This window comes from Delphinus delphis, chromosome 13, assembly GCF_949987515.2.
Source record: "Delphinus delphis chromosome 13, mDelDel1.2, whole genome shotgun sequence".
In the NCBI taxonomy this organism is placed as follows: Eukaryota; Metazoa; Chordata; class Mammalia; order Artiodactyla; family Delphinidae; genus Delphinus; species Delphinus delphis.
In genome coordinates, this window is record NC_082695.1 from 7,606,775 (window position 1) to 7,622,835 (window position 16,061).

At 48.4% G+C, this 16,061-nt stretch overlaps 1 protein-coding gene across 3 annotated transcripts in view; it reads right to left on the reverse strand.

Annotated features, from left to right (window-relative positions):
• The window catches only part of CFAP251 (cilia and flagella associated protein 251), a 70,073-nt gene that overhangs the window by 6,654 nt on the left and 47,358 nt on the right, over window positions 1-16,061 (reverse strand). For all 3 annotated transcript variants that reach the window (XM_060027982.1, XM_060027981.1, XM_060027984.1), the window contains exons 18-19: window positions 11,595-11,685; window positions 11,241-11,384 (exon numbers count right to left, since the gene is read on the reverse strand). In XM_060027982.1, the coding sequence (XP_059883965.1) occupies window positions 11,241-11,384; window positions 11,595-11,685 (235 nt within the window). The remainder of the gene's footprint in view (window positions 1-11,240; window positions 11,385-11,594; window positions 11,686-16,061) is intronic.

The window sequence follows — 16,061 nt, forward strand, 5'->3', positions numbered from 1 at the left end:
ATTCCCAGAGACCCTGATTTAATTGTTCTGGGGTGGAGTATAAGCAGTCATAGTTTTTAAAAGCTCCCCAGGGGATATGAAGGTGTGGCCAAGGTTGAGAAGTATGGCTTTAAGGCATGGGATCTCAAACTTTATCAGGTATCAACATGAGCAGGAGGGCCCCTTAAAACACAGACTGCTGGGGCTTCCCTGGTGGCGCAGTGGTTGGGAGTCCGCCTGCCGATGCAGGGGACGCGGGTTCGTGCCCCGGTCCGGGAAGATCTCACATGCCGCGGAGCGGCTGGGCCCGTGAGCCATGGCCGCTGAGCCTGCGCATCCGGAGCCTGTGCTCTGCAACGGGAGAGGCCACAGCAGTGAGAGGCCCACGTAATGCAAAAAAAAAAAAAAAAGAAAAAACACAGACTGCTGGTCTGGGGGCCACAGCTTTGAGAACCAGCTCTTACACCACAGCAGCTAGCGGAGGTGACGCTCATGCCGAAAAGAATCAGCATCCGGCTTGTGATTTTCATCACGGAGCAATGGTGGGTGGCAGCTGTGAGGCATATTCTAATTCTTCAGGCCCACATCTGTCTCCTCCATTAAGCTGTAGCAATAGCGTTCATCTCTATTTCCACAGCAGCTTTGCTCAGAGCCCGGCACATCGTGGGGGCCCAGAGAAACGTTTACTGAATGAATGAAACACCGTGGGCACAATGAGGCCATGGAAGAAGTTCTCTTAAAACTCAAAAAAGGGGGGCTTCCCTGGTGGCGCAGTGGTTAGGAATCCTCCTGCCAAGGCAGGGGACACGGGTTCGAGCCCTGGTCCGGGAAGATCCCACGTGCCGCGAAGCAACTAAGCCTGGGCACCACAACTACCGAGCCTGTGCTCTAGAGCCCGCGAGCCACAACTACTGAGCCCGCGAGCCACAACTACTGAAGCCCGCGCACGCATAGAGCCTGTGCTCTGCAACAAGAGAAGCCACCGCAGCGAGAAGCCCGTGAACCGCAACGAAGAGTAGCCCCCGCTCGCCACAACTAGAGAAAGCCTGTGTGCAACAACGAGACCCAACACAGCCAAAAATAAATAAATAAATAAATTAATTAAAAATTTTAAAAAAAGATAGAACTGTTGAGGCCGAGTATCTATTCAACAGCTTGTCATTTGAGTTATAACTTTTTTTTTTTGGCCGCGCGCCATGCAACTTGTAGGATCCTAGGTCCCCAACCAGGGATTGAACCTGGGCCCTCGGCAGTGAAAGCGCAGAGCCCTAACCACTGGACCACCAGGGAATTCCTGATTTATAACTTTTAAACATTTACACAGTCGGCCCCTGGACCTCTGCTGGTACTATTGCCCAGGCCCCGAGACGTAAGGGTGGCCTGTCCTTGGAGGGCCGGGGTCCCCTGGCCCAGGACTGCTTTACTCCTGCCGCTGTCATTCTCCCCATAGGCCTTTGGGTTTGCGATCCTGTTGTCAGCCACAGGAAGCCACCGATGGCCTTAGAATTGTGTCTTATAATTAAGTTTTATAACCTCCCTGTTAAACGGAGAGGAACATGATACACTTGAACTGGCGCCATTCCTCGTCTTTATAAAGGGGCTCCTGGTGCGCGTCGGTTTCTTCTGTGATAGTTTCATAGACTCGCGGGCTGGAAGGACTCTCCCTCCTCCTTAGACACACCTAGTGCTCTCTAGACCGTCCCTGGCAAATGAGGAGACAGTCTTTCCTCACAGCATCCTCTTCGCCTCACACCCCCTCCGTGTGGCCCATCGCGGCGGCGTTTCGCACTGACCTGGGGCAGGGAAGGAGGGTCTGGGCAGCAGCTTCCAGGGCTGCAGATGCCTCTGCTGTTGGCGCATCACTCTGTCACTCACAACTGCCCCCCTCTCCAGTAACTATCTGCACAACAGCTGCCTCCCGTCAGGTCCTGCCCACTGGACACCGACCCAGGAGAAGGCCAGTCATTGGTGCTGGGCCACAGCGCTCTCTCCCTGCTGTCTGCCGGCCGGGGGGAGACTCAGAGATGACAACACCGCCATTCCCAGCGCCTTTTATGGTGACCTCTGCCCAGCCCCTCACGGGGCCCAGGCTGCAAGCACTTCCGGGGATTCTTCCCCACCCCAGGTGAATGTTTTTAAAGGTTTTAAAATCTGAATGACAGAATTCCCTTGTGGTGCAGTGGTTAAGAAGCCGCCTGCCAATGCGGGGGACATGGGTTCGAGCCCTGGTCCAGGAAGATCCCACATGCCGCAGAACAGCTAAGCCCGTGTGCCACAACTACTGAGCCTGCGCTCTGGAGCCCGCAAGCCACAACTACTGAAGCCCATGCGCCTAGAGCCCGAGCTCCGCAACAAGAGAAGCCACCGCAGTGGCTTCTCTTTTCTTTACTCCTCTAGAAAAAGGAGTGAAGTACTGATTATGCTACAACATGGATGCACCTTGAAAACAGTGAAAGAAGACAGACACAAACGGTCGCACATCACATGATTCCATCTATATGAAATGTCCAGAAGAGGCAAATCCGGAGATGGGAAGTAGACTAGTGGATGCCAGGGGCTGAGGAGGGGGGATGGGAAGTGACGGCTAATGGGTACAGGGTTTCTTTTTAGGGTGATAAACATGTTCTAGGATTCGATAGTAGTGATGGTTGCACAACCCTGTGAACATACTAAAAGCCATTGACTCACTTTAAATAGGTAAATTGTATGATATGTGATATATCTCAATAAAGTTGATTAAAAGGAAAAAAAATAGGGAGTTCCCCGGTGGTCTAGTGGCTAGGATTCTGCGTTTTCACTGCCTTGGTCAGGGGAGATCCCGCAAGCCATGAGGCGTGGCCAAAAATAATAATAATAATAACAAAAGGAAGAAAAATAGGGACTTCCTTGGCAGTCCGGCGGTTAAGACTCCGCACCCCCAATGCAGGGGCTGCAGGTTTGATCCTTGGTCGGGGAACTAAGATCCCACATGCTTCACGGTGAGGCCAAAAAAAAAAAAGAAATATAATACAGAGGTGAAGCGATGGCAAAGGCACGTAACAAAGCAAATGCCATCAGTTTTTAAAAATGTAATTTTCACCATGACTATGATCTATTCTTTTACCATCATAAAACCAGTAAAGATGAATATGTGCTTGTTATAAAAAATGCAAACACTGGAGATGTAAAGAATAGAAATAAAGTGCTCTACCATTCCCCATCCCTCAGCAATAGCCAGTGTTTGATGTCCTGACTTTTGTTTGCACTAAGACCAGCCAGCTGGGGTACAGACCGCGGCCCCGAGTGGCCGTGCACGCTTCCTCATCCCCCTAAGCCTCACTGTCCTGGTTGGTAAAATGGAGATGATAAAAGCATCTTCTTGCCGTGAGGACTAAACGCCAGGGGGGCTGGCACGGTCCTTGGCTCTCAGCGAGCGCTCAAGCGAGAAGGGCTGGTCTGCTGTTGCCGCTGTTGGTGTTATTGATATCATCAGCTGCATTCTTTTTTAGTGGCCACGCAGCATTTTAGTATTTCTTTCTTTAGATGCTGTAAGTGTGACAACAGCAGTGCTCCCTGGAGTAGGGTTCTCAGTGGACCAGGAAGGCCTCCCGACAGCAGTGGGCCATTTCTCTCACTTTCAGGATGGAAACACCTCGTGATATTTATGCTTCAGAACAAATCCAACCCACTGAGGACCTTTCTTCAAAGTGCAAATTTCCCAATTCCCCTGGGGTCTTCATCAGAGCGGAAACTGTGCCCATGACCGTTGGCTCAAATTTCTCCTCCTCCTACGGTGGGCGGCTGTGCCACCTGGCTACGCTCCCTCCATCCCAGCTGGGACTGCCGTTTAGCCACAAAGATTAGCACACAAGGCTTGGGGAGGATTTGTTCGTTTATCTTTCTGGGTTTTGTTCTGAATACAAAAGCAATACAAGCTACTGCTTGTAGTTAAGAAAAATTAAATTCCACAGAAATGCATGTATGAGCCTCCCCTCTCCCCGGCAATTTACAGCCACGATGGTCTTCTAAGGAGAGTGGATGCGACTAAATGGGAAGTTTTTTCATTTGTAAACCCTAGAGATGGGCTTATACTGCAGATTTGGAAATAGAAGCTAAGAGCTGAACTGGCACGGCCAGCAGAGGGACGGGAGAGGGTGCTCCTCAGGGAAGGAAGAGGGGGAGCAGAACTTGGTGGGGGGTCAAGACCAGCAAGGAAGCCCCCCTGGGGGTGGTCATCGGCACGGGGGAGAAGGTCTAATGAGTTTTAGGTAAGCTGCTGCGGAAGGCGGTTATGCGTGAATCCTTCTGGTGATTCCCAGTGTTCCAGGGAAGCTGTCTTGTGTGGGTGGGCTTTCTGTGTTTGTGGAAAAGGAGGAAGATGCTGAGCGTCATGTCTGGAATGACCTGGAGTGTGCACACGCACACGGGGGAGCCCCGAGGCCAGGAGAGCGCGAGCCCCCAGGGCAGCCCCGAGCTCAGACTATGGGTGGGAGCCAGGGCTGGGTTCCAGCTGGTACCAGAGGCCCCAGCTGACGGGGGTGATATGTAGAAAGTAGAGAGTAAAAGTTCTCACGGATCCCGTGCCTCAGAGGTCAGTGTCGTTAAAGGTTTGGAAGAAGTTCTTTCAGTTTTGCTAGGCATATATGAGATCTATATATTATTGTTAATGAAATGAGGTCATGCTTTACATACTCTTTTGCAACTTTCCTTCTGTCCTTTAACAACAAAACCAGCACATTCTTTCTGAGTCAAGAATCATACGTCAGGGACTTCCCTGGTGGTCCAGTGGTTAAGAGTCCGCCTTCCAATACGGGGGACGTAGGTTCGATCCCCGGTCGGGGAACTAAGATTCCACATGCTACGGGACAGCTAAGTCCATGCGCCGCAACTACTGAGCCCACGCGCTCTGGAGCCCGCGTGCCACAGCTAGAGAGAAGCCCGCGCACGGCAACAAAGAGCCCGTGCGCTGCAGCTAAGACCCGAGGCAGCCAAATAAATAAAATTAAAAAATAAAAAAAAGAAGAGGACAGAAAAAAAAGAATCATAGGTCAATTTCACTGTTTAATAACTACTGAGTGTAGGTGTGCCTTACTTGATTCACCCCATCTCCTATTAATGGACCTTAAGGTCATTTTAATTTTTCACTATTACAAACTATCCCGCAGTACATCACTGTTACACTTGCCTGAGTTTTCCTGCAGGATATACTCCTAAAAGCAGAATTGCTGGGTCCAAAGGTAAGCACGTTTAAAAAGTTAAGTGATTATTTCCTCTCCAAACCCTCCTAAACAAGGCTAAAGCTGCTGAGTATACCAAATAGTTAGGGCTACTATTCATTACTCTGAGATCAAACAATAATGTCAAGGATTCTGTCTTCCTTATTGTTTCTGCAGTCAAACATGACTGGTGAGCATATCGTTCATTCGTGTACTCGTCCGACCAAGATCTGCTGAGCCTCCACGATGTGAGCTCTTGCTGGGCACACACCTCTCTGCCAGGATTGGCCTCAATTTATAGAACTAAGTGGTCGAACTGCTGTTAATTCATTGCAAAAACCCATCAAGAATCTATAACGCTCTGCAAGCTAAACAGAAACATAGCCACAAGTGACCAGGGGACACACGTGACGCACAGGCCCCAACACGATATTCCAAAGTCCCGGGGGGGAAAATATATCTGTAGAGCTGGAAGATGACACTTTCTCATATGTGAAATCAGCTATACAAACTGTGAAGAGCCCTAACTTAGGAACCCAAACTTAGGGTTTATAACATTATAAACATTGAAGATCTTTCTTTTTTAAAAAAAATGATTTGTAAGAGCAGCCCACCTCACCTCTTTGGCTGTGTTCTGCAGAAGATGGGAATGGTTAGGGATTCTTTGGGGAGGGTTACATTCTTGTATAATTTGGCTTCAATCTACCACACTGACTAGATTCAAATCCTCAAGGCAGTTAAAATGACGTAAGAAAAGATATAAATAATGTAGAGCCTTGGGGGGCTGGCTTGAGTCTGTGTTTCTAAGTCTTTCAAGTAACCAAGTGTGAAAATACTCTTATCAGCGGCACATACTTCTTCATGCCACTTCTCGGGGGAGGGGGAACAGCTGCATCTTAAGAGGAAATGTTTCATTAACCATGACGAAGCCTGGGTTTAAAAGTTTCAAAGCCCCGAAAACATTTTTATTAAAATCGCTATAAATCTGATGGAAACTAGAGATCAAAAAGTTCTCCTCTCGGAGCTTCAGATATAAACTAATTCATCAGCGAACAGTGTTTGCACTCAGATGTGGCCACATCTGGATCGGGGGCCTTCAGAAAACATCTCCAAAGAGTAAATTTATTTTTTAAGTGGATTAAAAACCCTGGACTCCAGGGGACTTATGAAGACACTGAGTGGGGCACTGAAACCCCTTTTTAGCAGCTGGTGGGGGGGGGGACACAACAGTCAGTGACACAACAGTCAGTGACAACCTTGCAATGACCATTTTAATGTGGGTAAAATAATATTCCATGTCACTTTATAACATTTGTTGCAGACTAACCTTTTTTTCTGGGTACTTTTTTGTTTTTTTTTTGCCACGCTGCGTGGCTTGTGGGATCTTAGTTCCCCAACCAGGGATTGAACCGGGGCCCTTGGCAGTGAAAGCAGCGAGACCTAACCACTGGACCACCAGGGAAGTCCCTCTGGGTACTTTTTACTCATCAGCAAGATTTCGATAGGTTGTTAAGCTTTATTATTTTTGGCCAATGATAGGACAACGGAGTGAGCCTTTGGTAATTACACTTCTTACTTCTAGAGGAAGCAGAAAAACCACAGCCACTCTGTGCCACCCTCCTCCTTTAGCGGCTCATGTGGCAGGTGGGTGACAGTCACAAAGGATAAACACCCAGAATTCCCTTATCGACAAAGCAGGACTGCAGAGGACACATTTACATGGGCCCAGGGTTTAAAATCAAGAATCCTGAGTGAGAAGGCTGCCATCAGCATGATGACTTTCGGCCATTTACATAAAGTCTCTTTACCAGACAAATCAAGAAAATAAAAAACTGATTTTAGAGAGGGTATTATAAACAAAGATCCACAGGGTCACAGAGACCTTCATCTAAAGGCCTTTTATAATCCCACATCCAGAGACGAGGACAGGATGGATGGTGGAGGTAATAACACTGGATGGTGTTTTTTCAAACATTTAACATGTGCCCTGTACTGTACTAATCAGATACTCATTTAATCGTCACAATAATTCCAGGGGCTGGGTACTACTATTAGCCCCATTCTACAGATGAGGAAACTGAGGCTTAGAGAGGTTCAGAAACTTGACCAAGTCTCACAGCTGGCGAGTGGTTATAGTCAGGAGTCAAACCCAGAGCCACCTGACCCAGGAGTCTGTGCTCCCAGCTGCTACCCAGTGCTGCTTCCCTAGTAGGAAGGCTTGGATCTGCAGCCATCAGAGAGAGGCTCCTGAGTGCTTACAGGAAATGTGAGACATCTGGCTCATGATGGCTTTTTTTTTTTTTTTTTGCGGTACGCGGGCCTCTCACCGTTGTGGCCTCTCCCATTGCGGAGCACAGGCTCCGGACGCGCAGGCTCAGCGGCCATGGCTCATGGGCCCAGCCGCTCCACGGCACATGGGATCTTCCCGGACCGGGGCACGAACCCGTGTCCCCTGCATCGGCAGGTGGACTCTCAACCACTGCGCCACCAGGGAAGCCCCCATGATGGCATTTTGGTGAGTTTCATATGAATATGATCCTTAGACACTGCAGGTAGCAACTGAGTCTTTGCGGCACTGTGGAGGAGGGCCTCTTCCCGGCTGGACTACCAGGTAAGGGGCAAAGTGGAAAATGCAGACTCCCAGGCCCCATACACTGAGATTCTGATTGGCTAGGTCTGGGATGGGGCCCAGGAATCTGATTTTTTAATAAATGCTCCAGGTAATTCTGTTGCAGGTTGCCAGTTTGGGAAACAATGTTCTAAGGAACATGCTTTAGAAACACAGCTCTAGGGAACACTTTTACGTGGGTCGCACAAACTTTACAGGTAGTTGCTTCTGTTTCTGACCATATACTTTTACAAAATGAACACTGGTCAAAAGACCTTTTGAGGAGCTTAAAGAATCCCTGACTTTTTTCTTTTTTTGGCTGCATTGCGTCTTTGCTGCTGCACGCAGGCTTTCTCTAGTTGCAGCGAGCGGGGGTTACTCATCGTTGTGGTGCGCGGGCTTCTCATTGCTGTGGCTTCTCTTGTTGCAGAGCACGGGCTCTAGAGCGCGTGGCCTTCAGTAGTTGTGGTACAGGGGCTCAGCAGTTTTGGCTTGTGGGCTGTAGAGCACAGGCTCAGTAGTTGTGGTGCACGGGCTTAGTTGCTCTGCGGCATGTGGGATCTTCCCGGACCAGGGCTTGAACCCGTGTTCCCTGCACTGGCAGGTGGCTTCTTAACCACTGCGCCACCAGGGAAGTCCCCCTGATGTTTTTAAGGTACTCATTCAAGACTCAGCTGGGTTTATGGGCTCTGAAAACTCATTTCTCCAGATGCTACTTGGAGAATAAAAGTCACCTTCCAGTCATACTTGGAGCACCCAAAAAAAGGTGATTCTGGGTAGGCCACTGAAGCCAAGGGAAATGACTGGGACCACAGCTCACATCACTAAAATGTGCTCGGACACCTAATGTGAACATTGAGTCTTAGCTGGGTTTCAGGAGTTATATATGTTTGATGGTGAGCTGCAAAATGCTACATTTCTGGAAAACTATTTGGCAATGGGCCTTAAAGTTCATATTCTCTGACCCAGTAATTCTACTTCTAGGACTCTGACCCAGGAAAATAATCAGAGAAGTATGCAAAAACCATACACAGAGATGTGCATCACAGCCATGTCTCTGACAGCCAAAATACTTCAGACAACCTATGTGTCTGTCAGCTGGGGAATGGATCAACTGAGTATACAGCCTTTCGAAAGCATGTTGTCTATAGCAAACCAAAAAGCTTCTGCACAGGGCTTCCCTGGTGGCGCAGTGGTTGAGAGTCTGCCTGCCGATGCAGGGGACGCGGGTTTGTGCCCCGGTCCGGGAGGATCCCACATGCCGTGGAGTGGCTGGGCCCGTGGGCCATGGCCGCTGAGCCTGTGCATCTGGGGTCTGTGTTCCGCAGTGGGAGAGGCCGCAGCAGTGAGAGGCCTGTGTACCGCAAAAAAAAAAAAAAGCTTCTGCACAGCAAAAGAAACGATCGACAAAATGAAAAAGCAACCTACAGAATGGGAGGAAATATTTGCAAACCACACATATCTGATAAGGGGTTGATATCTAAAATACATAAGGGACTCACAACCAATAGCAAAAAGCCAAATAACCCACTTAAAAAATGGGCAGAAGACCTGAATAGACATTTTTCTAAAGAAGATATTCAAATGATCAATAAGTACATGAAAAGGTGCTCACATCACTAACCATAAGGGAAATGCAAGTCAAAACCACAATGAGCTATCACCTCACACCTGTCAGAATGGCTTTTATCAAGAAAACAAGAGGGCTTCCCTGGTGGCGCAGTGGTTGAGAGTCTGCCTGCCAATGCAGGGGACACAGGTTCGTGCCCCGGTCCAGGAAGATCCCACATGCCGTGGAGTGGCTGGGCCTGTGAGCCATGGCCGCTGAGCCTGCGCGTCTGGAGCCTATGCTCCGCAACGGGAGAGGCCACAACAGTGAGAGGCCTGCGTACTGCAAACAAAAACAAAAACAAAAACAAACAAACTCACAGAAACAGAAACAGATTGGTGGTTGCCAGGGGCAGGGGGTGGGGAGTGGGAGAAATGGGTGAAAAGTGGTCAAAGGGTACAAACTCCCAATTATAAGATACACATATCCTGGGGATGTAAGGTACAGCATGGGGGCTCTAGTTAACAATACAGTACAGTATATTTGAAAGTTGCAAACATAGTAGATTTTTAAAGTTCTCATCACACACAAAAAATTGTAACTATGCAAGGGGATGGATGTGTTAACTAACCACACCGTGGTAATAATTTTTTAATTTATACGTATATAAAATCACTATATTGAATATCTTAAATGCACACAATGTTATATGTCAATTATATCTTAATAAAGCCAGGGGTAAAAAGCATATTATCGAGGAATTTTCACCACATGCTCACAAAACAACAGTTACTGAGAATGTTGCTATACACGTATACATATACATACACACGTACTCTGCAAAACGTTGACATATATACCTATATACACCATATAATGACAATCCTTTGTTTATCTATATCTAAACATAAAACAATAGAAGGAAGTCCACCAGAATGTTAATAATGATTACCTCTGAGGCATTTCTATTTTCTTCTTTACAGGTCTATTTTCTAAATCAGACAAAGTTTTAAAATTAAGCTATATCCTTTATAAATCAAGTTTTCAGAGAATTGTTAATGAAATGGGAAATGCGTATTACATAATATCAAGTGAAAATATAGGATAAAAATATATATTCAATATGGTACCCATTAGTTTTTTTAAAATTATGTGTATATATATATATATATATATATATATATATATATATATACACACATTATATATAAATCAATCCAGGAAGATACCAATAACTGTTGTCTCTGTGTACTGGGATTATAGGTAATTATTTTCTTCATTCCACTTGTGTATCTTTTCCAAACTTTCTACGATAAGAATGTGTTAGCATTTCCAGTAAGAGAACCCAATCAGTTGCATTTTAAGCCCCAGTTTCCACGAGGACCATTTCCTCTGGTCCCTGTTGGGAGCCCCTTACAGATGGGGTGTGCTACGAGGCTCTGAGGAGCGGCTGCATCTCCTGAGCTCCATCCGCAGCCCAGGATGAGCACCCACCTCGCAGGAGCAGCCCATTCACACAGGCCAGGTGAATGGCAACTACAGGGAAAGGATCACAACAGCGAGCATTTACTGAGCTCTTCCTACGTAGCCTACTCTGTGCCAAGTGCTGTGCGGGCATCAACTCTTTGAACTGGATGAGGCTGGTCCTCATGTAGCTAGGGGCCTTCTGTCTAATTCCAAAGCCCATGCTCTTACCAACATCAAACTCTGGTAAGGAATCCGCCTTACAAGAATATCTTTATGGCAAGTCTGTTTCTAAGCAGTGCATCTGCTATGCCCAGGACCTCCTTTCTGATCCATTTACGTAAGAATAGTGTTAAATTTTTACTTTGACCTATAATGATTGCTCCCTGAGGTCGTTTTTATAAATAACACATCGCACGGCTGTTCTTGTTTTCATTCTACCTACCTTCTCTTCCGATGGGTAAAAGCCAATTGCTCTCATGACAAAAGGAAGCTCCGACAGGCAGATGTGTTCCGACACCTTTCTGGTCTCCATTGTATCAATACCTTGACTACGGAGCTGAGAATAGTAAAAATAGTCTTCCAGCTCCTATGTGGAAATGAAGTGGAAACACAACATGCATTTTTGGCTTAAGTCTGAAGCAGCCATTTAGACTTCAAGGACATTTTCTAGAAAGTACATTTTAAGCTCAGTGGGGAAAACAGCTTTGGCAAAAAGCAAGAAGGTTAACCCCGGGCACATCTGTTTTACAGACTTAACTAGATGTTACCAGGAAGTGTTTACTCTGAGGATAGTTACCCTGTAGAATTTTCCTTCCCTGCCACCAGACACCAGACCATAGAATGGGGTCAGGTCTTCGCCCCCAAGAGAAACTGCTGCCTCCAGGGCACTAGAACAATGAGAGAAACATCGTTATTAGCCAGCAGTCAGTCAGGAACACAATGCACCGCAAGGCTGCCCAGCTGCGGACCTCCGGAGGGTATTACACCGAGGATACGATTAGGGTCTCTGTAAACTTGTTAAGTAAATTCCCTCCAAAATGAAGCTGCAAATGGAAAATTCAATTTCAAGTGTGGAACCCGGTGGTACAGGGCACCCGCCTTAATGACGATGATATTCTCTCGTGGATGACAGGGCAGATGCCTGGCAATTTGTCTGAAATCTCTGGGGGGAGGGAGGGAGGGAGGGTGGTGAGTCCACAGTCTCCCCAGTGGCCCTCCTGTAACTTTAGATCTGCATGTGACCAGAGCCAGAAGAATGGGACGTGGCACAGGTGGATGGCCGTCGCTAATTGCTTCCATAAAAACTCTGGAGGCCGCAAGGGACCCACGCCAGTCAGATAAAAATAGCCCTCTGCTCTCTAACACAGGGTCAGATTTTTCCAAAAATAGGCCCTTTAAGTGGTAAGAAAACCTACTTTTTGTATGAGGCTGACTTTACCTCATACAAAATGCTAATAATAATATGAAATCATCTTAATAATCCACTAACTGGATTTTTGCTAATCAGACCATTAGCCGCTTTGTAGGGTTATTAAGACACACTTTGTGCAGACCATGGCGGGGAAGTGGTTATGTATACAGAAGCTGGAGTCAAAGGGACATGCCTGTGAGCCCTGGCTCTGCCACTTGCAAGCAGGGTGATCATGGGCAAGTGACTTAACCACTCAGGGCCTCAGCTTCCTATTCTGTAAAATGGAAATAATTACAGGGTCTGCCTCAGGGGATTGTTGTGAGAATTAAAGTGAGTGCACAGAAAGGATTCCACATGAAGCCCTTTATTTTTCTCCTGTGATGAATCTTTGTTGAGGTGTGGGGTTGATGCGAATCCCAGCCCCAGCACATTACTCCGTAGCTTGGGCAGATCACTGAACCCCTTGGAGCTAGTTTCCAGATCTGTACAACAGGGATACCAACAGTGCCTACGTCACAGGATGGGGACACATCAGACAATACATGGAAAGCCCAGGGCCTGGCTCAGGACTATGATTACTGTTGAACTGGGTGTTGAGGTGCACCTACAGCTCTCCTGCAAGAGTCAGCCACAGTACAGTCCTCGGTCCTCTTGTCACAGCCCCGCACAAGCCCCACCCAAGCAGGCTGCGTGAGGTCCATGGAGCTGGTGTACTCTCCACGTGGGCCTGGGGTCCAGGCGGGCCTGAGGACCGTCTCCAGTAGGGCTCAGTCTTCACCTGGCTCTTGGCTCTGATATTACCCATCGAGGCAGGTGTCCAGCTGAGAGGGCTCCCGCTCTGTGGCCTCCAGGCCAGGCCCAGGCCCAATCCCAACAGGCTCTGAGGGCAGTGAGGCCACTATTGGCCATTTGATTCTGAAGCAGGGCCAGGTAAAGGCCCAAGTGACATGGAGGAGCCTGTCACCACCTGGAAGGCCCCAGGGGACAGACTCACAGAGCTCTGGATTCTCTGGGAACGGTCCTCCAGCAGTCAGGACTACACCATGTCCCCTGCTTCCTGGCCACTGTCAGCTCAGCTGACCTGAGATAGAGGGACAGGGCTGGGCTTGTCCCACCGAGCTGGGGCAAGAGACTCCCTCTCTCTGGTGTGAAATCTGGGGACTGTCAGTGGCCGAGTTCCCACTGAGTGACAAAATTCAGCTCTGCAGAGAGTGACAGCAACAGCAGAGGCAAGCTGAGAGCAAACGCTGAGGGCGGGCTGGTCTGCTCTCCCCGCAGTACGGTGACCCGAGACCCCAGGACCCGCTCGTAACTTCCCCTTTCTGCCTAAGTTGGGTTCTAATGCTTGCCACAAAAAAAGAGGTCATTGAGGCACAAGATGGAGGTACATTTATTGAAAACCTACTGTCTGTGTGCCCAGAAATATACTCAGTGCTGTGGGGAATGAGCTAAAGCCCAAGAAACAGTGAGCACAGCAACCAGCATATAGCAAGAGCCCAGTAAATGCTCCCCAGGGGGGGAGGGGGAGGGGGAGGAGGGAAAGCAGGGGGAGGAGAAAGGGCACCTAACCCCAAGATCTGGCCCTTCACTTCCCCGTGAGCTCAAACCAACAGATGGTCCTTACTTGCCAAATGTGTTAGAGTTGCACCTCCTACTCCTGGGCCTTACGCACCATCTGTCGGGGCTTCAGACCAGGGTAATGAGCAGAACTGAAAGTCTTCCGGATTCACGACAAAAAAATTTATAAATAGACTTTACTGTTTAAGAATACATCAGTTTTATGTTTTTCACAGTTGTTACTGTAAATACCTTGTGCCTGTTCATGGATTATTTTATTCTAAAATATTTTGTCAAATGTGTATCAACCAAATTAAAAACAAAGGCTTTCATGTTAGCAACAACAACAACAAAAAAAGCGGGGGGGGGGGCTTCCCTGGTGGCGCAGTGGTTGAGAGTCCACCTGCCGATGCAGGGGACACGGGTTCATGCCCCGGTCCCGGAAGATCCCACGTGCCGCGGAGCGGCTGGGCCCGTGAGCCGTGGCCACTGAGCCTGCGCGTCCGGAGCCTGTGCTCCGCAATGGGAGAGGCCACAACAGTCAGAGGCCCGCATACTGCAAAAAAAAAGGGGGGGGAGGGAGGGGGAGAGGAGGGGGAGGGGGGAGGGAGTGGGAGAGGAGGGGAGGGGGAGAGGAGGGGAGGGGGAGAGGAGGGGGAGGAGGGGAGGGGGAGGAGGGGAGGGGGAGGAGGGGGAGGAGGGGGAGGAGGGGAGGGGGAGGGGGAGGGGACCGGGGGGGGTAGGGAGGAGGGGGAATAGCAATGGTAGAAATCACCACCCTCAAAACAGCGCTGAACATGGTGATAATATCCCCATTTAACAGACGGAGAAACTGAGACTCAGGGAAGGGAAGGGACTTGCCTCAGGTCATACAGCAAGTAGTAGGGGAGGTGGGATTTGAATCCAGGTCTTTCTGCTCTTGTCTGAGCAAGGCAGCAGGATTACAGGGGGGTGTGAGGTTGAGCACAAAAATGGGGGATTTTAAAACAGATGCCAGACAAGGAGAGAAAGAGGGTGGCCTGCCAGACAAGACAGGGGGAAAGATGAGGGAAGGGGTCTCCCAGGGGAAGTTTGAGATGCTGCAATGATAGTTTGGGGGCCTAGGAGTGCACTGGTTAAAATAATGTGAACGTGAGAGGACTTATCATCTTCATTTCACCCTACGACTCACCATCAGTAGATCTGGTAGGGAATTTTGTTTGTTTACTTGTTTAGGGTTTTTATATTTCTTCCCATTAGTGAAGCACTGAACATATTAAAACACCAGAAGCAGCAATGAAGTGCTAATTAGTTTATAATGATCTTTTGTCCCTGAAACAGATTAAACTGAAATTCTCAGAAGCCTGGACTCTGGCCATGCACAGGAAAGCTACTGGAAAGTGGGTGCTTTTTTTTTTTTTTTTTTAAATCTCTACTAGTGCAGATCCCAAGATGATTGAGAAGAGGACAAAAACGAAAAAAGGAAGACTCTGTTCTCTCACCAGGGTGTTGCTTGCCCCATCAGTCCAGGTAACAGGCTAGTGTCCAAGAATTAAGCAGCTCATTCTGGGGATGTGATCAGGAGGTTCTTTTCAAGGGGAGAGCTCACCTCCAGCTTCTAAATTCCCAAGATCTGCCCTCTTAGGTGAAGGCAGAGGTGAAGGTCAGAGCTGCAAATGCAAACTGAAACCCCCGCGGTTCCAAAGCGGATTAACCTGGCTGTTCTTGCTCCTATTCAGGTTAAGGGGCGAAGCTTCGATGTCTGCACAGAAGAAAGATGTGCACGTGGCAGACAGTAAGGGGCATGCTTTTACTGGGAGCCATGAATCAGGTTCGTTCTTTTAGGAAGCTTGGTGTCTCCGAGCTGCTTTTACCCAGCTCCTCAGTGGGACCCTGGCTGAGAGGCAGGGGCTTGGAGAAGGTGGTCAGGCAAGGAACTGGCTCTGCGCTGGGGCTGCTCGCTGAATTTGGGGAGATGAGAGGATCACCACAGTGGGTGCCCCCTTTTTTAGTAACAAAGATCCTGAGCTCATAAGCAAATGCCTTTATGAGGAAGAAGAGACAAAAGGAAATGATTAATTTGCTGAGTCCTTATCTCTGTGCTGTGTGCTTTACATACATCAGCCTACCTGATCCTTACAAGGATCCTGTAAAAGTCCCTATTTTTACCCCCATGTACCCTCATTTCACAGACAAGGAATCCAAAGATCAGAGCTGCTAAGAAACCTGCCCTCGGGCCCACAGCTAGCAGAGAGTAGGCTTCAGATTTGAACCCTTGTCTCTTTGACTTCAAAGTCCGTGTCTCTCTGATGCTCA